General features: G+C 36.8%; 1 protein-coding gene and 1 non-coding gene across 2 annotated transcripts in view; both read right to left on the bottom strand.

The window, feature by feature from the left end:
• The window catches only part of SLIT2 (slit guidance ligand 2), a 391,090-nt gene that overhangs the window by 97,164 nt on the left and 269,653 nt on the right, over positions 1–24,273 (bottom strand). Inside the window, 7 exon segments of the mRNA XM_021101059.1 lie at positions 3,931–4,081; positions 7,837–7,860; positions 8,979–9,142; positions 9,254–9,397; positions 13,423–13,494; positions 18,669–18,740; positions 19,224–19,295. Coding sequence (XP_020956718.1) covers positions 3,931–4,081; positions 7,837–7,860; positions 8,979–9,142; positions 9,254–9,397; positions 13,423–13,494; positions 18,669–18,740; positions 19,224–19,295 — 699 coding nt within the window.
• Positions 4,667–4,750, bottom strand: MIR218-1 (microRNA 218-1). The gene has a single exon (NR_038588.1). It is a non-coding gene; the product is annotated as a microRNA 218-1 (primary transcript).

Here is a 24,273-nt window from a genome sequence, read left to right as displayed (position 1 = left end):
AGGACATTTATCACAGAGAGTTTGGGAAGTACAGATTTTTTTCTAATTTACCCCAATTTTAGTGATCAAAATAAAACATGTCAAGAAGCATGTAGTAGGAGTTCCCGTCGTGGCGCAGGTGGTTAACGAATCCTACTAGGAACCATGAGGTTGCGGGTTCGGTCCCTGCCCTTGCTCAGTGGGTTCAGGATCTGGCGTTGCCGTGAGCTGTGGTGTAGGTTGCAGACGCGGCTCAGATCCCACGTTGCTGTGGCTCTGGCGTAGGCTGGTGGCTACAGCTCTGATTGGACCCCTAGCCTGGGAATCTCGATATGCCGCGGGAGCGGCCCAAAGAAATAGCAAAAAAAAAAGACAAAAAAAAAAAAAAAAAGAAGAAGCATGTAGTAAAGAAAACCAATAACCAAAAATCAAAACCAACTCTCATTTAGTGATGTGCAGAACAAAATTTCCCAAACTATCTTTTACTGTGACCTCTTCCCTGCAAAGCATTTTAGACCATTTTTTCCTAGTACCTTGCTCCATAAATATTTTTATCAACAACTTTATTGATATGGAATTTTCTCGCCATAAAGTGTACTCTTTTACCATGTACAATCCATTGGTCTTTAACATACTCACAAACGTGTGCAACCGTCTTTGCTTCCTAATTCCAGGAGGTATCCCTTACCCCCCCAAAAGACCTCCATACCTATCAGCAGTCACTCTCAAGTTGCTGCCCCCCCACTGCCTCCATCTTTGGCAACTACTGACCTACTTTCTGTCTCTATGGATTTTCCTGTTTTGAACATTTCATATTAATAGAATCACACACAGTGTGGCCCTTGTGTCTGGTCTTTTTTCAATTTACGTAATGTTTACAAGGTTCTTCCCTGTTTAGCATCTATCAGTGCATCATTCTGTTTTATGGTCAAATTATATTCCATTGTATGGACATACCACTTTGTTTATCCATTCATCAGCTGATGGATATCTGAACTGTTCCCGTTTCTTGATTATCATAAGTAATGCCGCCAGGAACATGGGTGTACAAGATTTTGTATGGATATATGTTTTCAATTCTTTTGGATATATACACAGGTGTGAAATTGTTAGGTCACATGATATTTCTATGTTTAACTCCTTGAAGAACAGCCAAACTGTTTTTCAAAAACTTTCATTTTACATTCCCACCAGCAGTGTATGAGGGGCCGAATTTCTCCTACGCCATTCTAGTGGATGTGGTGTGCTACCTCATTGTGATTTTTTTTTCCCTCGGCTGTGCTCGTGGCGTGGGGAAGTTCCTGGGCCAGGGGTTGAACCTGGGCCACAGTTCCATCCAGAGCTGCAAAGTGACAACGCTGGGTCCTTAACCCACTGAACCACGAGAAAACTCCGACCTCATTGTGATTTTGATTGGTGTTTTCTTCATGCCGAATGATACTATTTTTTCATGTGCATATTAAGCATTCGTAAATCTTATTTGGAGAAATGTCCATACAAATAATTTGACCCCCCCCCTTTTTTTTTCTTTATACGGCTGCACTCATGGCATATGGAGGTTCCCAGGCTAGGGGTTGAACTGGAGCTACAGCTGCCGGTCTACGCCACAGCCACAGCAATGTGGGATGCAAGCTGCATCTGCAACCTACACCACAGCTCATGGCAATGCCAGATACCTGACCCACTGAGGGAGGCCAGGGGTTGAACCCACATCCTCATGGATACTAGTTGGATTTGTTTCTGCTGTGCCACAGTGGGAACTCCTTGACCACTTTTTAGTTGTTGATTTTAAAGGCTCTTTGTGTATTCTGGATATTAGTTCCTTAACAGATATATATTTTGCTAATGTTTTATTCCCAGTATTTATTTTTTAAAAATTTAATTAAAAATAATCCTAATTTCTTAACACACACAACCTTTGCTGAAAGATAAATTAGATACTAATTTCTAAATTCTTGATTGACAAGTAAGCTTATTCAAAATGTTACCATGCTAAAAGCTATAATTTGAATTACCATTTAGAGTATTACTGGAAATAAGTATAACTCCTTACATGACAGTAAGTACAGAGTTCAGGGCTTTTATTGCACCATCTCCTTGCATTTCTAAAGTCCTGGACCTAGGAAGTAGCTTCATGAACTAACACATTTTTAAAAAGCATGAGTATAACCACTAGTTTCTATCATATTATTTTTAATTATTCAAATTGCTTAAAATTCATGAAGTCACAGGCATGAATATAGGCACCAGTGGGAGAGAAACTGTAAAACACACTCCCTGTCATCACGGGTCTATAATCTAGTTGAAGACAAAAGAATTGTACACACACACAAAAAGACAACCAACTTTGTAAAATAGTTAATGACAAATCCCAGATGGTGCTATACATAAACATTGCTAACTTGTTCCAAAAGTGATGAGATTTCACTAGGTTTTTCTTGGTTTTTTAGAAACCCCAACATTACATGTCCTATTTTTATAAATAAAGCCAGTGAAGGCCAATTATACACAAGCACAGTATCTATAAACAGTTCAACAAACATATTTTAGAGCCTTGTATGTGCCAGGCCCTATGTTAGCGTCACAAATGTGAATCTGATCAGACTGTCGTCAGCCTTTCTGCTACGATGTTCATTGCTTAAGGGAAAAAAACCTATCTATGGTGCTTCCTACTTGATAGTCACTGAATTTTTCCCTTTGTGAGTCAGTGAAACAGTAAAAGCTGGTACGAAAGGACTAATTGACTTCCTAATTCATAGGTTTAAAATGGTGACTCCAGAATACTTCATTTGGTTGTTGTAAAGACTAAATATGTTATAAACCTATTTATATGCTTAAAAATGGGTTTGGGTATAAGTAATACCCAAGGAATAAAGGGCAAATGAAAGCTATTATTATTATTAGCCTTACTGAGAGCTAACTGACCTACTTCACCAGGCTGGGGATCAAACCTGCGCCCCCGCGGAGAGAGAGCCAAATTCTTGACCTTCTGCACTACAGCAGGAACTGTCAACTCGCTAAACTTAAAAAGACTGATGGGCATGGGTGCTGACGAGAATGTTAAGCAACTGGAACTCTCCATTGCTCACGGGAGTGCAAAACAGAACAAACACTTTGGCATAGAGTTTGGTAGCTTCTTTACAGTTATATGTTAGCTTACAATGTGACCCAGCAATGCTTCATGCTGATGTCTAAGGGAAATGAAAACTTACGTATGCAGACTTGTACTTGAATGTTCATAACAGCTGTATTCGGAGTACCAAAAAATAAAACGAACCCAAAGTTCTCCCGCCCCCTCCCCAAAAGAGCATTTTTGAAGGTGAATTCATTTCTATAGTTGCATCTTGGGCCAGAAAAATGGAGTATGATAGCTTCTGCTGCATATACAGTTGTACAAAGAAGAGTTATCCCAATGTGCGCCAATTAAAATTAATGTTTTTTTCAGCCTAGGGGTTGAAACAGAGCTACAGCTGCAGGCCTACACAACAGCCACAGCAATTCTAGATCCTTAACCCTCTGAGCAGGGCCAGGGATTGAACCTGCATCCTCATGAATATTAGTTGGGTTTGTTTCTACCGAGCCACAAAGGGAACTCCCAGTGGGGATTACTGAGAATAAAATGGCACGATAAGCAGTTCCCGTTGTGGCGCAGCAGAAACAAATCTGACCAGGAACCATGAGGTTGCAGGTTCAATCCCTGGCCTTGCTCAGTGAGTTAAGGATCCGGAGATGCCGTGTAGGTCGCAGATACGGCTTGGATCCTCTGTTGCTGTGGCTGTGATGTAGGCTGGCAGTTATAGCTTCGATTTGACCCCTAGCCTGGGAACCTCCATATGCTGTGAGTGAGGCCCTAAAAAAGCAAATAAACAAATGGGCAAGATAAAAATTCTAATACTTTGATGCTTTCATTCCCTTCCTCCCACACCAGATTTCGTTAGAAGATGAACTTACAGCTCTGCAGTGTACTGGGGAATGTGGTCTGGGATTTTGGAGAGTTTTTGATTGGAGCAATCTACCGTGGTCCCCTCACAGCGGCACTTTTCAGGGCAGGCCAAATCGGCAAAGCAGTCTCCACTTAATTTTGATCGATAATCTTCCGTACCTATGGAGGATTCAAGCCAAAAAAGAAGATACTGAATCTGAAGGTTAGAATATGTGTTGATTTGTAGGAAGAAAAAAGTAAGATAACTATAGATTATGCAGCAGGGAGACAACTTGGGGAATTTTGGTCAATGGATGTCAGGAGAGGGTTAAAACAAGGGCTTGGAATTTGCTGGAAAAAAGAGTAACCAGATTCACAGGACAGGAAAACATTAACAGAGTGGAGCTTTTCACAGCTGTACTTTCTGCTGATCCAGTTATGAGCCATTTCTAGCCTATTTGACAGCTAATCACACAATGGCTACTAATCGTTAACAAAGTTTATTTTTTTCCTCTGAGTCGAGAATTTAAAATGTATCCAGTAATAAACATATGCCTATATGTCATTTTCAATCAGGGCTTTCAAGGCAAATAGATGGACTCAGGTAGGTTTTTCCATTTTCCATGGTCTTTTATTATTCTCTCCCTCTCACATAATCTTCAGAAATGCTTAAAAAGCCCTCTTTTTTTTTTATTTTGATTTTCTAAAAAGAGACAAGTCAATCCTGATTTAAGCCTCAGCAGCTTGTCATGCTGTAGAAAGCTGCGTGACGTTCCATGGTGCTTGACAGAACCATGTTTTACTCATACCTGGCAACCACATGGTTAGATCAAGCACAACAGAAAATCTCGCTACATAACCACTACACCATCCACTAGGCCAAGGGTAAGACCAAGAGGAAAGATGAAGGGAAGCAGGAGAAAAGCTACAGACGTTCTGGAAACGTAATACTGTTTACATGACATGCATTCGTCCCGCAGAATGTTTATGCCCATAGTAAGAGTATTACTACCGAAGATTTCCTGGAAACACAAAGAAGGGGCTATACTGAAAGGTGGCTCCAACGTTCCTCAGAACTGCAGAATGGAAACAACAGCTTTCGGGAACAACATCCAGGAAGAAGTTGAAGGTGAGCTACAAGGACAACAGAGAAGCTCAAAAGATCTGTGGTTTCTTCTCGCGGGGGAACAGGGGGAGGCGCAAAAGAGTGATACTAAAAGAAGGTACATCGGGATGGAAAAGGGAGGACATTGTGTTTCAGATCAGACACTTTTACTTACAGCCAACATGGTGAATTCCTGCAAAAGTAAAGATCACCAAGAAGGAAAGAAAGACAGAGTAAACCCAATGAAGATGCATATACATATATTTATATATATAAAACTCACTAGGCTCTCTTCCTTCTTCTGTTAGCATGGCAATTATGGGGGGGGGGATGGCCTGATGTGACAGGAATGGTCATGCTTTGTAAATGTTTATGATAATATTTTGAAGCACAGTGGTCTTACAGGAAAAGCAACAGCATACAAGATGCATAGCACAAATGAAGTAGTGGTCGATTCCTTTAAAAGATGAAGTCTTCACAAGATAAATTTTCTTTTGTGAATCACTATGATATCTAGGTGCCCTCCAAAATGATGGTGGGCAAGTGGACATGCAAAATTATGTGAAAAACTAATGGTGAGATCTTCAAGGACTATCACTGGAACATCCAAAGTAAACCTTAGGTTGTGGCTTACGTGCTCTTTTTTAATTGGCATTTTTTATTCTTAAAATGCTTTTCTATGGCCGCACCCTCGGCATAAAGTGGAAGTTCTTGGACCAAGGACTGAATCCGAGCTGTAGCTGTGACCTACGCCAGGTCCTTTAACCCACTGCATCCAGCCAGGGATCAAACCCACACCTCTGCAGCGACCAGAGCCACTGCAGTGGGATTCCCAACCCACTGTGCCACAGCTGGAAGTCCTTACATGCGTTTTAACGACCTTTACAACTTATATGTCACTTAAGTGAAATGGAATCATGCTCTCGGACGAAGTTTGCAGAGCTGGATATAATAGTTTCATTACATTTGGCAATTAATGCCATGGCATTTATTGAGGATCTGTTGTATTGTGATTTAAGCATTCATTTAAAAACTGAAATGAGGAAATAATGGGAACAATGTCTAAATGACAGATATATGTGGTATTTTCCACTGAAAATTGTCTGCTTTCAATACAATGACAATAGTGCTTATTTTATGGTTGTTCTTTAGGTAGGCTCAGATGTTAATTAAAATATGGGGGAAAAAAAAGGGAGTGGAGGCCCCCGAAATTCTTCTGAGTCCTGACTTCTATAATTATTATTTTAAATTATGTAAATTGAATGATCAGAAATTGATGATTAAACCAGGATTAAGATTTTTTTCAAAACCTGTTTGGCTGCTGTTAATTAAATGGCAAAACTGTATGAGAATTTATAAAAACAACCTGACTTTTGTTCTTTATTGGGTGAATTTGAAATATTAATTTCCAAATTATTGATAAAGCATATTTAAATGTAATAGACTGAATGATTTGATAATAATTATATTAACTTATCTAGTTTGGGAATTTAAGTAATATCAATGTTTTGTCCGATAGGGGTTCTGTTTTTCAATATGGATTTTTCTGGGTAATAGCTATCAGCTGACTTTCTACCTAATAATTGGGTAAAAATAATGAATTTTAATTGGTAATGAAGGCCAATCGACTGTTCATTTTCATATGTAACTTCTTATGCAGCCAATGTAATATATAAAATATTACCCATCATTCAAGTCAAAATAAGCAATAAAACAAAATCTGTTGAATGCATAAAATTACACATATTATAATTCGACAAGGGCAAGCAACATATATCTCCTGAAAACAGAGTCGAAATTCAGAGCTCTTAAAAAAAAGTATTTGTCTTTATACTAACATTTCAGAAATAGCTTTTTATGTATAACTCTTAAGATATATTAGAGTCTAAAATACACCCAGGAGATCATAAATGTGGCCAATGAATTACTAACATATATTTTTCTATAATGATTTAAAACAAACAAGTCAGGAGGCATTTTACACAATTGGCAGGCAAAGAAAAAGTAAGTAAAGGAACATATTTCAAAGAGCTAGTTCTAGAATCATCAGCCTTGATAATGCTAAGATTGTAGGGGTAAAACATTTCAATTATTTTTCTAAGAAATGGTCCATTCATTCGCATAAGTTATTCAAGGAACTTGGTGCCCTTGAACTTCTGATGCTTTCAGGATGGATGTCAATATTGTTTTTGTGGAGTTATTATACTGAGAGTCCAGGGATGCAAGAATTAAAGTCACAAACAAAGTACAACTGCACATAAATCAGCAGGAAGCTACTGCTTTTGGTGTAAAGAAGCAACAGCGAGCAAAAATAAAGCAAAAAGTAAAGGATTTTTTTTTCATTTTTAGTATAAAGATCTCTATGAAAAAGTAAAACTCATGATTGAAAACACAATTCTGTGTGTTTGCAACTGATTTCAGGTAGAACTAGTTCTTTGACAACAGAAAGGTCTCTGTCTTTAAAACCAGCTCGAGAAGCTATATTTTAAAAACAGGTTGAAAGGTCAGATATACAATGTAAAGAAAGAAAATGATTCAACTAGAAAGCTATAGGTTCAAACATTTTAGCTACTGTGAGAAATTTCAGGTAATGTGCCCAAGTGAGAGAGAAAAAAGGTGGGAGTTTAATAGTATATATATTTAACATCAGAAGCTGCATGCAAAGGTCAGGTTTTCAGGAAACAGCTATAAGTGATCGATGCAGAAGTAAATCTAGCTACAGAGTATCTACTGTACTTTCAAAAGCATGCATATCAAAGTTTTAGAAGCTATGTTTTATAAGGTGAGGAAGGGGTGTCTGCAGTTAGTCCTACTACCAAGCAAAACCTACCTGGAATGAAATACTGTTCTTTAGCTAAATAAAAAAAGAGAAAAAAAAATAGAAGATGCACCTGAATGTCAGCAAGCAGAGATATGAGTTATATTAGATTAAGAATGGACTAAAGTTACCATAGATAATTAAGTGAAAAATGTATATTCACAGCAGTGGCTGAGGTATAATCATGGATAGTGAGTAGGAAATGCATCTAAAACCATGGACAAAAAACATTTCTTGTTTTGCCATTAGCTTTTTAGTATGAATTAACTGCCGAATGTGAAATAACGCCTGGGGTAGTTAGGTAGCATACTACCCAAAACATATCGAATGCATTTTATTATAAAAAAAATAGAAAAGATTATACCAATGTAAACAGCACATTTCAACGAAGTAAGCTTTCCCTTTCATATTAAAACAATGCATCTATAGTTTTCATTTTATTTTTGTTTTTATTTTTTTGGCTGTGCCCACAGCATGCAGAAGTTCCTGGGCCAGGGATCAAACCCATGTCATAGCAATGACAACACCAGATCCTTAACACTCTCTGCCACCAGAGAACTACCTATATTTCACATAAGTAAAAGTAATATTCCCAAAATGTTCAAAGATGGCTTTTTGGAAAAAAAAAAAAATGTATCCTCACAGTCTTATGCAAAATGAGAGACTGCCAAATGAGGTAACGGCATTTCCTGTGAGAAGCAAGGGATCCAGAGGGTTTTTTTCCCTCCTACTTCTGAGCCTGAGCAAATCAACTAATCAAGCCTCAGCTCACTTTCTTAAGAATTGAAAGCATGGTTCATTACATTACATTGCTCAATGGAAAACAATCAGCAAACATGAGACTTTACAGCCTGGAAGGGCACTCTGACTTAGCTGGAAGGCCCCTGTTAAATTCAAACCCAGGGGTTACAGTATGAAGTAGCCAGGCATCTTTTTCTCTTTATTTTTTTCTGCTGGATATTGTGTTTAAAAGGTTACATGGAAGAGTGCTATATGAAGCGTGTCTGCCGTTCTCTTTATATTTTTCTTCAGAAGAAAAAGAAATATGATTCTGCAATGTGCGGTAATTCTGCCGACGGCCAGCTGTCTCCACATCCCACATAACTACCGTTTTCGGGAACACAGGGGAAATGTCACACAAAGCAAGAAATTACCTGAACAACGGAACTTCTTGCTTTTGATCTGTCCGATTCTTTTGTTGGCCAGACGCCGGGGGCTGGTGCAGCGCGCGCCACTGGTCTCAATTGGGTTGGTATGGAGGTAATCGGCCAGCCACTTGAGATGGCAGTCACAAATAAAGGGGTTCTGGGCCAAATGCCTTTCAGAAACACAGACGGAACACTTTTATTCATGACCCCCATGAACTCAACTCTCAGATTCAGAGCGAAAGCAACAGTCCTCAAATGCAGTCCAAATTCTATATACGTACATAGTTTGAATGGCCCGGAGAGGTGAGAAGGTCCCCTTGGCAATGGTCTGAAGCTTGTTGTCATATAAGGAGAGAAGGTTCAGGTTGTGCAGATCCTGAAAAGCATCTACCCGAAGGCAGTTTATCTTGTTGGCATTCAATAATCTGTTTGATCAAATAGTTGCAGAATTAAAGTGCAGCATCTCATTAACCCACCTCCAAGACTCTGTCTGTTGAGAAAACCCAATCGAGAAATTCATTTCTTTTACCCTCCACACTAAGATTTTAACTCTAATCAGTGAGGTCTCACAGGCTGAAGTTTTGGGATCATGACAGATCAAGCAAGGGTCAGGTCTAATGGTTGGATTGCCTAAATCTAGAGGCGCTTATACATTTATTCAACAAAAATTATTAGCTATATTCTCTGGATGATGTAGAAGCACAGCAGACAAAGGTGAGTGAGATCCAGCTTCTGCTGTCAAGGACACAACAAAGTTTCCATAAAACATGAGTCTCTGGAACTGCGCTATGAGAAAGAAGTTCAAACCATTTTCAAGACATCAGCGGGATGAGATTTCAAAACACAATCAGGTCACATCACCCCTTTCTCAAAACCATGCAGCAACTCCCAATCTGCTCTGAATGGAACCCAAGATCCCAATAGGATTGTTGGCTCCCTTTTCTGAACTCTACAACCTCCACGTTTTCTCTTTTTGGCTGTTTCAGCTCCAGACACAAAAGTCTCCTTGTCAGAGACTCTCCTCTGCTCAGAAGGCTCTTCTCCCAGACATCTGTCTGCTTAACTCTGTGGCTTCGTTGTGTCTGCTGGAATCTTACCTTCTCCCTTCAGCCTCCCTGACCACTCTTTCCAATGAAGTCAGCCTCTCTTTCCAATGAAGTCAGCCTGTCTTTGCCCTAAGAACACTCTTAGTTCTTTCCTTTGATCTACCTTTTCTAAAATACACACTTCTGTTATGCGTGATTTGCTTATCGATTATGTTCTTGCTGACTGACATTTGTGTGACACTGCCCCCCCCCCTGCCCCCAGGCCCAGGGGTATAAGCTCCCAACAGCAGGCATATTAGTCTAGTTTGTTCCTGGATGTTTTTTTAGGTGCTTAGCATGTGCCAGACACTCAATACATATTTATTGTTGAATGACTAATTTATTAGTCTGTTGGAGAGTGTCATTACCACATAGACCGCCCCTCATTCTGCATTATGGATATTGATGTCACTTAGTGTAGCACAATAGCCCATAACTGGTTTTTTCCCATAGATCTTATCAATACTCTATATCAATTGAGATAGAGTACAGGTCTATTTGGGCAAACATCACTCTGTAGGGTTAAATGTCATTGGTTCTGTGCTTTTATTCAGGCTTGGCTCACCTTTGGGGATATACTTTCCCTGTTCTTCATGTTCCTGAAACTTCTGGCTCAACAAGGCTACACAGAAGGCCCAACTTTTCCAGAACAAGACTTTTCCAGAACATAACTGCCACCCAACTCACAGGTTCCTTCCCCCAAAGGAAGTTAGTGCTATGTAGTCTTCTCACCTGTCTCACACAGACCCACGTGTTTGCCCAAAGAGAGTTTTGCTCTCCGCAGGTAGAAAATTTTTTTGAGACTTCTTTTTCTCTGTCACCATTTAGTTCAGAACTTTGATATTTAGGACTTAAACATGCAATAGCTCAAAAAATATGTGCTTTGTGGTTTGGCTGTAAGGCCTTCTTATCTCACACACTGAAAAATGTTTTCCCATTTGTCCACCAGCATCCATTTCTGCAATTAACTTGGGGTATTTCTGTTTTGCCTGCTTTTTTAAGATCTCAACTCTACGTTCGGGCAACGCCATGACTTCCTCCTGGTGGCTCTCTCTGCTGCAGTCTTTTTAACCCTCCTTCAGGAGCTGAAATTTTGGCCTTCTCTGTGGTCTATATGATGCTTTCCTAGGAGCTTAGAGGTCTGGTTTGAGGTCTGGACTGGTTAATTCTACACCTCCCTGCTTGGAGCCACAACACACGGCGCACTGACCATGTTCCCTAACTTGTCGTTCAACTGCGAAAGGAGTTAGAGAGCAGAACGACCAACACTAAGGTCAAGGACAAGGTGGGGAGCCTGGAAGACAACTGAAGAAAGAGCAGTTCTGAGCTTTTTTTTTGTTTTATTTTTTTGTTTTGCTTTTAGGGCTGTACCCGCGGCATATGGAGGTTTCCAGGCTAGGGACCAATTGGAGTACAGCTGCCGGCCTACACCATGGCCACAGCAATGCAGGATCTGAGCCTCATCTGCGACCTACACCACAGCTCACGGGCAATGCCAGATCCCTAACCCACTGAGTGAGGCCAGGGATCGAACCCTTAACCTCATGGTTCCTAGTTGGATTCGTTTCTGCTGCGCCATGACGGGAATGCCTTTATTTTATTTTTTGCATTTTGCTTTTACTCTACATTTAGTTGGTACAGAGATTGGGGGGATATCTAACACCACTTTCTTTTGTTCCTTCCATTTACTTATTTTTTTTCCTTTCAATATCTCTTCTGTTCAAGCAATTTACGGTGCTTAACCCGAACAAAATTTCAGTTAGATGTAAAGAGACATTTGTGTTGCTTTAGCCCCGGCAGGCTTAAGAGGGGGCCTTTGTCTAGAGATAGGACTTTAAGCAGAGGGACAAGCCGGCTTTTTAAATAAGGTTTATCTATGCACAGACTCCCAAGATTTATTAACTTGTTTTTATCAACCACCAGTAAGTGTGTACGAAAAGAAAAAGAAGGTATTGCTTTAAGGGTTGGTACTAGGCAGGCCAGTGGGACCAAAAGAGACTGCAAGTAAATGACAAGGAGAAAAACACAAAAAATGTGGAAGAAGAGAGAGACATAAATAAAAATAGGCAGCACTATACCTCTAATGTGCAAAGAGTCATCCTATTCAAGATCAGAAACAATATTTACTAACCTCATTGCAAGGGTTAAAAAATAATTTGATGCTCAAATAAAGTCACTGGGTCACAAAGGCCAGTATTTCTCATGACTGATTGGTTTGTTGTAAAATCAATTTATTGGATTATGTGGCATTAAGAAGAGAGAGAATGGAACAGAATTCACAGTACTATCTATAGTGAGGTTTAAATACTGTTTTGTTAACAATTTGTGTGTGTGTGTGTGTACATGTATGTATGGGGCTATGATAAAAATGTATGTTTCCGCATAACAATGAAAAGTTTAATTCATGGATAATGGGATGTAAATATAAACATACATTTATCAAGCAAGGAAAAAAATCTATATTCATGAAGTTAATGGGATTAGGAATAAATTTTTACCAAATAAATGATAAAAAAAACCCAACACCAACAAATGCACACACCCCCAAAGAGAAAATAGCATTCTAAACTTAAACATTTTAGGTAGACTGACCATGAGTTAGTTTGAGAGAATAAATTATATCATACTTGTCTTCTTATCCACAGCATCTAGGTAAGTGTGTACCCCAAATGAGGCACTCTGTAAGTGTTTGGTGATTTGCGTACCACTTGATGATGCAACACCAACAATCTTACTATTAGCATATTTTTTCGATCTTGTTTTCATATAAACATTCTTATAAATATCTATCATAAGTACTTTTTTTGAGACAAATGAGCAGTAGCTATTCTCTAAGCAGAGTAGTCTTTAAAGATGAAAATCCAGGAAACTGATACGCAATTCTCACTAAGATTAGTGTAAGTGCTATGACTCTGTCCTATACGACTGCACACCAGCTCTGTGTTGTGCTGTTATTCTAGCATTGTCACTCTTACAGATTCTTTGGACAAAGGCACAAATACACATATCGCTATGTCTTTCTCTTTTTAAACTATTATTAAATTAAAACACAGACGTTTCATAAAGGGCAAGGACTACACGAACTTTAAATGAAAGAACAGCCAGGATGCTCACATTTATGACACTGTGGAAAGAAGGATTTGGGAACTATTTTGAAGGATTTGGGAACTATTTTGAAGTTGTGTCTTCAAATAAACAACCCATCATCAATGGTTAATCTTGCTCCACTAGACTAATCTTTTCCATTTCATTAAACTATGTCATTAGGGTAGAATTTTTCTGAAGTGTCCACAAAGATACAAGATGGTACACTGACTAGTATATAATATTTAGGTTCAACAGATCAGAAACAATCAAATACTTACAGTAGCTGTAGGGAAAACAGTCCTTCAAATAAACTTTTTGGGAGTTCTGTGATTTTATTTCCATAGAGAACACTGGAAAAACATGATTTAAATGAAAAAAAAAAAATCAGACAACAACCAGCAAAACGAATTCAACCAAAGCATATGTATTCAGGTATATAACGGGTTAGTAAGCCGAAACATCATAAAAGCAATAGTGGAGTAAACAAACTTCAATTTGCAAATGTTTTGTCCCTAATTATAGATTAGATGTACTCTTATGGTGGAAAGTTTGGAAAACATAACAAAAAAATGAACAAAAATTAACACCCTTCATAATTTCATTGCCCTTGAATAGACATGTCCACTGTTAAATTTTCATGTTTTTCTACACACATACACACACAGTTCATAAAGAGAGCACACAGTAAATGATAAAGGAGAACACTAAATATGGGGCCCACTGTTCCTTAAAGGGACGAGGTTTAGGATTATTGTAATGGTAAACGGTGAAAGGAATCCATTAAGAGTAAAATTTTTCTTTTAAGCATATAATGAAGATGCTTAAGGGATGCAAGATTTATGAAGACAGTGATAATTGATATTTATACTGGAGAATTTTTAAATATATGTTCCCCAAAGAAATATGACTAGGAATGCATCCTCATGTCTCCAGCTCTGATCAGCCACTAAGTGTAGACATGAAGTACAAGGATCATGGCTTAATTACTTCAGCACACCTGGCACCTAGATTTTGGCACACAGTCCTGTTCTAACATTGACTTGATGAGTGCACATAGTTTGAAGAGTAAAATGAAGGAATAAATTATTAAAGGACCTCATTAAGAAATACATTTATTCACCAAAAGGGTTAAATGAGGTGATTTCAACAGCAAAATTGTGAAGGGTTGATTCATCATATTGGCTATTGACAACAGATCAGCAATAATGACCATCTATTTTCAGCCCCCCAAAGTAGAAAACCATGATTATGTGAAGGAAAATATAGAAATTATATTTTTGGAAGGACAATTTGGCAACATACATTGTGAGTCATAAAGATGTTTATATGAATTTTAACTTAGTAGTTTCTCTCAGAACTTTAAAAAAATAACCAGAGACAAACAATATTTTATGTATTAACTGAATCATAATTTATAACAGCAAAAAATTAAATACAAGTAAAAGGTACCCAAGTCCCCCCAAAGAGGAATAGCTAAATATATATTTCACATTGATAAAAATCATGTTTTGAAGATATTTAGTGACATGAAAGTGTTCATGATATAATATTAATCTTTAAAAAGCACAACACAAAAGAATATATTATAGTATAATTTTAATTTTGTTTAGAAAAATATACACACATATATAGAAAAAAAGTGGAAAATCTCTGGATGGCAGAGGCTTTGCCATTCAGAGGTCATTTGAATTTTCATCTACATATAGTTTCCTTATTTTTAAATATTCCCTATGATGGGCACATATTACTTTAAAAACTCAGAATAATTCTTTTGGAAAATAAATAAATGGATGTCATAAAATGGAAAGGAAAAAGCTGAAATGAGAGTCAAAAGAATATGTTTGGCGGCTGTACATACCTTCTGTTTGGAAGGGAGGAAACTAACAATACAAGAGAGATGAATCAGAGTGAGGAGAAAGCTCTTTCCTTTTAAGATGTCTGTGAGAGGTGGGAGATGTTACAAAATATGAAGAAAATTCTCAAGGGAATAAATAAAGCCGGGTGTTATATTGTGTAAAGACACATTCCATCTGTATAGATTCCAGAGGTATATAGTTCTACAGTATAACATAAAAATTCATTTGTGTAGAATATAGATGCTTTTTAAAAAGTATCAATTAGAGAAGAAAGACTTTAAAAAATCTAAGAACACAAGAGAGAATTCTATATAGTTGGGTTCAAGGAAATAAAGGAATTAAGACAGGATAAAGCAATAATATTAGGTCTTAAGTTAAGAATAAGAGAACAGAGGGCTTTAGGAAACAAATGGTCAGATCCAGGTGGCACCAATTCAGGATTTTCAATTCAGTATCATTCCATTCCTGCATTCAGCAATAGATACCGTATACTCATTACGGGCAAGTAACTTTGCCAGGTTCTAAGCTTGGTGCCCAATTAAACTGAATCCAACTGTTACTTGTTCAGTGTTCACCATTTGCCCATGTGCCAGCCACTGATACAACGGAGATGAATAAAAGGTATGGCTTCAAAGAGCCACCCCAAAGGGCTGTCTTGAACACTGAAGGAGTTTCATATTTTGAACTCATTGAGATCTAAAAAGAAAACAGGATGCATGTAAATTGTGGGGGGGCTCACATTAGAATCAGGGGTGAATAATTCAGTAGGTTGTTCACTTGGGACTTTTGTTTCAAAGGTTGGTTCAAATAGCATGAAAGGAGGACTAGCTAGGCAATGTGCCATACTTATATTGAGGAAATATTTTCTTTTTCAACAAAGCATTCTGCTTTCTTTAAGATCACGTTAAAAAAGTAGATGTTTGCTATTAATAAGACAATTTGGGTACATGGTGGAAAAAAATGGAAATCACAAAAGGACGTAGAAAATCTGTAAGTACCAACATTACTGGGTATATGGACTATCAAAAATATTATAACAAAGAAGTACAGGATATGATGGAGGTGAGATTTCTCTACAAAAAGATACAGCAATACTCGGCTGGATACAAGCTTCTTATGCACAGTGAAAATGGAAGAAAGAAAATGGGAGGATGAAAAAAGGAGTTTAATATATCAAAAATCCAAAGACCAGGACAGAAAAATTGGATGGCATCCAAGAAAATAGGGCCAAAATCATTAAAAATGAGGGAAAGGCATGTCATCACATAAAGATGCAAAGTGCAAGAAAACCAGTGAGACTCTTGCTATATTCATATGAGGGGAATAAATTAAAAAAAATCAAGATTAAAATGAATTTAGATGCAAAGAAAATCAATATATGAGTGATACAGAGAATATCCAAAACCCAAGAATGACAAATTGCACAGACTTTCCTCAGATTCCTTATACATGAGTTATACACAACTACTATATACAGGGTACAATTACGCTGACAGAGGATTTTTTTTTTTTATATAGTCCTTTTAAACAATGGGAAAATCTTGAGGCAGCTTGTGAGCCTGCTATTAGAAGGAAGGCTAAGATGCTATACCCAGATTCCTTCTGATAAGTTTCAATATTGTGACAGTAAGAAATGCCCAACACTTGTGGCCAGTCTTTGGCTTCTCTTGCCCTTGTTGAAAGATGGCAGGAGAAAGAAATCCCACCGAAGAGGAAAAATAGAGCAATCAAGCTTTTCACTGCAGACCCTTGTGGAATGTGTGAGCTGGTTACTGAAGAGAGGACATTAGAATTAGTGAACTACAAGGGTTTGCAAAATGTTAATGAAAAAGTGAGAAAAGAGGAAAACCATGAACTGAAGATCTCGGGCATCAAAATTCCCTGAGATCATTCAAATCCAGAAACACACAAATTGCTAAGTCTCAGGAGAAGGATTTGCTGTGGTCATGTAGAGTATCTCTTGAAAGTTTACTCTGTGCTTTTAACAAAGCCAGGAGAAGGAAAGTCTTGTCCTCATTTTAGATAACTGAAGCACAGGGAAATTAATAATTAGGTCTACTTACCTAGTAAGTTAGAGCCAACATTGGAATACAAGCCATCCAGTGCCCTAAAGGTTATGTGCTTAGCCACTATGCTACACTAATACAACACTTCTTATTGTGCTAATGTAAACGGAATTTTCTAACTAGCTGGGTCTGCGACCAGCTCACAGCAACGCAACCAGCTCACAGCGGGTGAGATCCTCAACCCACTAAGCCAGGTCAGGGATCAAACTCGCATTCAACCCTCAGGGATACCAGTGTGTAACCCACTGAGCCACATCTAGCTCTAGCATTTTCTGCCAATATTTGTTCCCTTGATCTTGGACTTCATCTATCAAAAAAAAAAAAATCCTAAACAAGAAACAAAAATGAACCTAAGTAGATACTACAGGGGAAGTGATAGTTTTCCATTTTTTTTTTCTTCAAAGAAAACTGCAGTTTTCTAAGCAGACCAGCATATGCCCAGAGGAGAGTGTCCATGTCCTCTCTTTGGTAGGAGTGTAAACTGCTATAAAAACCTCAGGTGTTGGAGCTCCTGTCATGGTGCAGCGGAAACAAATCCGACTAGGAACCATGAGGTTGCGGGTTTGATCCCTGTCCTTGCTCAGTGGGTTAAGGACCTGGTGTTACTGTGAGCTGTGGTGTAGGTTGCAGATGTGGCTCGGATCTGGTATTGCTGTCGCTGTGGTGTAGGCCGGCAGCTATAGCTCTGATTGGACCCCTAGCCTGGGAACCTCCGCATGCTGCGGGTGTGGCTCTAAAAAGAAAAAAGACAAAAAGACAAACAAACAAACAACAAACAAACAAACAAAAAAATACAGTGCTCATCCGGGTCTCACATATGTGTATCCTGAAATTCTCACTGGTTGCCATCGAATTCTGAAATTCCTAAGTGCCCTATAATGATTTACATCAATAAGAACCCTTCTCTAAGCATCAACTAAATGACAGCGACAACAGAAAACGTTTCAATTTTTAAAATTAAAATTTGAAGTAACAGTTATTCTACTTGGTGAGCTTCTGAAGATTCTGTACAAGTTTGAAGGAATAACAGCTTTTATAAATTCATGTTAGTACCACTTTAATTTACATAGCTATCACCCTGGAAGTGCTTTTGACATTAAAAAGCTGTCATATTTTCTTATCTTTGCTTTCTGAGAAATTAAAGCTGGTTCTTTCGGGAAAGTCTTAAGGTGATGAAGCAGGGGGCTGGAGGTCTCTTACTGGTCATCCTTCGTTCAGCATCATTCCAAAGGGGACAGACATTGTCCCCAGAGACAGTGGCTTACAGATTATAAACACAACACTGACGGAGAACTCCCAGATAAACGTTTTCTCTTTACTTCAGAAGGACAACATTGTCAAAAAAGAGGCTCACACTCTGCTCTCTAAACAGCAAAATGATCAAATCCTAAAATATATACCCCTAAAATGTGGCTGATTCTAGTGACAGGTAGTAGTCTCCATAAAAACGATGGAATTCCTTAGTGATCCTAATAATTAATATCGTTAATAATTCATAATTAAAAAACTCTTGAGAATATATTTCTTAAATCCAAATGTAAAAGAGAGAGTCTCTATTTGCTGTGCATTCTGCTTTCCTTCAGTGACGTGGTCAATACTTACAGGGAATTCAGAGAGCGTAGTCCTTGGAAAGCATCTGGTGCAAGCTCAGAGATCTGATTATTGCTCAGGTCGCTAAGATTAAAAATAGGGTAGGTTAAATTTAATAGAATGTCAGTGAGATTTACTGCAGGAGAAAGCTATTTATTGCCTTTACATGTCAGTTTTGCACTTATCAATACTGTATTAAATGTGTGACATGAAACATCTGAAGCATCCTAAATTTAAAAAAAAATCAGCTTTTAATCAATTATTGCCTATCTTCCTAAATTATTATTCAAGGTGCCATGTCTTTTTTTTTCAGAATTTGACTGCATAACATGTTGACCGCATCCATTCACACTAGTGTGAATGAATATATTAAATTACAGAGAACTTAAAAAATTAATAGATTAGCTTTTAACATTATCATATTATAGAACAAGCAATCAGAGAGTCACATCACTTAACTAGGCTGTCAAACACTTAAATATTCATGCTTAAATGGATGTCTTTGCATGGTCATGACCTGTATAATTGTTTAAAATCACATTGATTTCAGAATATTTTTGCACTCACATTCTTCTAAGCTTTTTATATGGTGAGAAAGCTCCAGGAGGGATGACCTTGATTGAGTTCTGTTCCAAACGTCTGCAACGAAAAAAAAATCCAATTTTTAAATAGAAATGTGAGTGCTCAGATATGTTTAATTCAAGCCATGTCAAGAAACAAAGGTGATGCACTCCATGAGTGATATTTTCTTTTTTTTTTCTCAAAAAAGACTATTAAAATTAACTGTGTTATACCCAGAATGCAGAGTAAGATTGGGAGCCAAAACAAAGCAAGTGTAAAAACAATAAAAATAGTCTGATTTTTAGGCATTATAGACCCATTAATATTAAGTATGGACTTTGCATAAAAGAGAGAATACCTAAGTTGGGAGTACATTTTACCAACTTCACCATCAGTAAGAGAAATATGTTGCAGCAATGAATAGATGTAGAACATATTTAGAGATAATTATAACTCTTCCATAAAAGACATTGTTGAATATTAAATTTTATAAACCATTTCCTCTCCAGAAAGCATATGTAGGTCGGAAAAACTGTTACATGCAGAAAATTAATTTTGAATCTTATTCTGAGGCAAAAATCTTAAATTCTAAATCCGTAAGTGCTACAGGTATTTTCAGTAAAACTGCTGGACTCTGTCAATCCATTATGTGAAAATTTCATGTGAAAACCACTTCAGCAAAGTGGTTTTAACTTTAAACACAATTGAAGTTATTTTTACGACACACTAAAATCTGAGAATTGAAAATAACCCTCTAGTTATGAAACCTAGTTATGAAAGACACAAAATAACATATTTCATTAAGTGTTCTGGTAAATAGTTTAGTCCATCAAAAAATGTTACCTTTCTGCCCCATTTCTACCTATATAAATATCCTAATATTCATTTCCCACCCTCTTTTCTCTTCCATGTCCTAATATATATAGACATATTTCCTGTCCTCTTTTCCCTTCTGCTCTGTATCCCAGAGAGCTGACATCTGTGAACCATATACCCTCGGCCTTCTTGCCCAGTGGCCTTTGAGAGATGGTCAGTGGGAGGCACTGGTGGAAGACGGAATGAAGGCAGGAAGAGGGGAGAAACCAGAGTATTTATCCCCTTTTCTGTCTCACAGGATGTCCTTAGCAGTGGACTCATCTCTTTAATTTCAGCTCCTGCTAAGGGCCAGCTCTTGACTTTGTATAATATCACCTTCTTAGTTCTTTGTGTCCATGGCGGGGGGGGGGGGGAAGCATGTTTCTAAACTCTATGTCACTTTCTACAGCTTTAAACTTATTCGTCATATTAAATTCCTCTGCTGAAATACCTGCCAAGAGCTCTATTTATATATACATATAATATATATATACATACATATGTATATCCATTTATATTTGTATATTTATATAAATCTACTATATATGAATAGAATATAAACAGGCTATATATGTGTCATATACACTGATTAATTTTTATTGAATGTTGGTCATACTCTGACATATATATATTACAAACATTGAATGAACATCCCATCAAGATTAATAAAATATTGCTAGGAAGTTCAGTCCAATCGCTTAAATCTTCATCATTTCTGATTCCAAAGCCCTCATTACAATACCACGTTTTCTTTAACTGTCTCAGGGTTCATTATAAGACTCTCACCTCCTGTCTCTACAGGCAATGGGTTTCCTCAATCTTCATTACTCTTGAACTCACTGTAGCACTCGATTCTGTGAACAATCCTTCTTCCCTTAAATGTGACACTACATGTTCTTGGTTCTCGGTCTACTTTTTTCTTTCTCAATTTGTGTTATTATTCTCTAGTCCTCTGAACTGAGTTATTCTTCAAGTTTCTGTCTTTTACTCTCACAAAAGGTACAGTCCTTCCCTAACCTGCAATGTTAGTCATGATTCTCCCCCTCCAAAAGACGGAAGTTATTTTGTCCACATTAAAATGAAACTTAAGCTTAAGCTATTTATGAAATATGTAAGGAAGAAAGTTAAAATCGCTCATAATATAGTACTTAGATCAGTGAATATCACTGCATGCATGTTGAAGCTGAAATCTTACTGTACAGAGAATTTTGAGTTGAATCCTTTTCTCTAAATATATCATCCATGTTCTCCTGTAGCATTAACAATTTTGGGAGACATCGTTCTTAATGTTTTCAGAACATCCAATTGTCAAAATGGGCCATATTTTCTAATCATTCCTTATTGTTAGCCATTTAAGCTAATAATGCTTTCGTATCATTAGTTATTTAGAGATGACTGAAGCATGGCCTCCTTTTGAAGCCTTCGTTTATTTTCTTAGGTATGGTTGATTGTATCTTTCTATCCAAGGGCATTCTCTTCTAAACTCCTCTGCTCTCATCTCATTGCACTTTATTCATTTTTTCACATATCCTCTCTCCTAAGGGGCAGATTTACCTTAGAAGACAAGAAATAAATCCTATGAAGAAAATATGGATTTGGCATCTAGATTATTTATCTAGGTCTTAAGAAAGGGTACTTTTCCCAAAAGCTCTAAATATAGCAAAAGATACTTTAATCATTTCACTGTTACATTATTGACTAGTACATTATTAATTGATAGTTTAGAGACACCTTTTTGTTGGGATTCATTCTTATAGTTGGATTTTTAAAAGTATAAAATGTAATCAGTGAAAACAAGCTTTAGATGGAATACAACTGATTAGAGGACTTTCTTCAAATCTAAGCCAATGAAACCTCATTTCATTTTCTTAAAGATGTGCTCAAAACAGTATCAAGTTTTGATGAGGAAATACGAAAATTCTTAGTGTTTAGCAGATCTCTTTTAACATTAATGTAAAACTAGATCATACAATTACTTTTTATAAATATAATTTCAGGCTCTTAAAAACAAGGAAATACAGCAATTATTCATTCATTCATTCAGCCTGCAAATATTTAATTACTTACTTTGTGCAAGATACTATATTACATAATTGGAATTCAACAGTGATGGAAAGCAGATACGTTTATACCCTCATGGAAGTTTTATTGATAAAGTGTCTAATTTTGAAGTTATATTTCCAATTAATTTGTTCAATAAACATTTTTTTAAATGCAATATTCACCACTGATACTCCTGAAATGTCAATAATATTAACTCGCAAATGTGGCCAAACTAATTCTATCATTTAATATAACTGAAGAACTTCTTTAGAAATTTAAAAATTCACTTATTATCTTAAAGTCCCAGAACCTATTATTTTAAAGTTAGAACCTTAATGTTCTAACATTATTCAAATACATTTTATTGTAACTTAGTTTACGTGTTGAATCTGCAATTAATTTTATTGATAAATATTCCTGCTAAAGCAAACAAAAAGATATAATAATTGGGGCGATATCTTTTTTTTTAGAAAATGCTCAAAAAGTTATTAAACAAAGAGAATTCATGTGAAACAGTATTTAATTTTATATGCAAAAATAATAACTCAAATATAATATAGCATTGCTGCATGTATTGTTCTTTATTGCAATGTACCATGATTTAATCATCACATTGCAAACCATTCCATTTACAACATACGTGACAGAAAGCTGATCAATGACGCACAATGGATTTGCCTGCTTTTCTTTACTTATCTACTTATTTCCAACCTTGTTAAAAAAAAGTATTTGAAACAAAGCTTATGTGGTTAATTACACTGACTCAGCAGCTAATTGGCTTTTATGGCACTGTCTAAGCAGTTCATTAAAGAGTTCTTCATTCAATGAGACTCTCAAGCAAGAAAATATTCTACCACTGACAGATGTCAAACAATAAATTTTAAAACATTAAAAAATATTTACTTTCTTGCCCTCAGTGGACAAATAAACTAATATATACTTCCTGTAAACTTTTAGGTTTCTAGGAAAAAGAATTTTTATTTTTCATTACAAGGCCATTATAACATATATGACAAACTACAAACATCAGACTTATCAAATGTTGCCTTTTCTCTTCCCTAAGTGGGGAAGTATTAAAACCAGATTATAAAAAAAGGAAGAAAAATATTAGAGTTTTCAGGTGAAGGTTAAAAAAACGAAATGAAATTTACATTTTCTAGCTTTGCTATCCTCTAATCTTCTACTTGATAGCATAGAATCTGCTGAATTTTATAGAGGGCAAATTTGAATCCATTGTTCCATGAAGAATCTAATTAAAAACATTACAGGGTTACAAAAACAGATAGTGTAATGGCTGAGATATATTTGCATACCAAAGATAAACTCCACCACAAACAAGAGCCTTCCAAATGCTAGACAAAGAAAGGAAATTTAGTATTTTGAATTTCAAAGTAAAAATAGATTTAGAAAATGGAATAAAGAGGGAGAAAACTGTATAAACCACATACTATAGTGTAAGAAAGACTTTTTCATATAAAAGCCAGAAACTTTTTCTCTACAGAACGTATACGAATAATTCCAAAACATTTCATCACTGCGTGTTTGTATATCTCAAAGCAATTTGCTGTGACCACTTCATTGAAACCAGAGGGAACTCTTAGTTAGAAGACAGGCTTCTAACTGCTCCAATCAAAAAATTCAAAAATATGTTGAACCAATGAAGACCTTTCCTCTCCACGACTTTTTTTTTTTTAAGTACATGTCTTCACACTTTTTGAGTTCTTAAAGAATGAACTGCTGCCAAAATATGTCAGATTCTGGTGCCTATTTCAAATATGATAGGAAATGGAAAATTGTCAGTAACTCTTCCGTAATACCTTCGAACATGGAAATGCTGTGCAGGTGCAAGTGGTTCTGGGGCATATAAATACTCTAGGATGGTCATCAATGAGCAGATCCAACATCAGGAAAGTAAACAACACACACTGTAATTGGGTAATTAAAAATTCCAACCAGTTCTGAAGACATTTACATGATGTGAAACAATATTGGTTTATTTTAAATGATACTCTCAGCTCACTAGCTGTCAATACTCGGGCATTAATGTTCAGTACTTTTCAAATTCAAGTATTTTGACAAACTATAAAAATAACATCCACATGCCCCAAGAGGTATTTATGTTTTGTAATTATCCACCTAAAGATAAAAACACACAGTT

Source organism: Sus scrofa, chromosome 8 (assembly GCF_000003025.6).
Source record: "Sus scrofa isolate TJ Tabasco breed Duroc chromosome 8, Sscrofa11.1, whole genome shotgun sequence".
Taxonomy (NCBI): Eukaryota; Metazoa; Chordata; class Mammalia; order Artiodactyla; family Suidae; genus Sus; species Sus scrofa.
The sequence above is the reverse complement of the archived record's forward strand: the minus strand, read 5'-3'. Positions and strand labels throughout refer to the sequence as shown.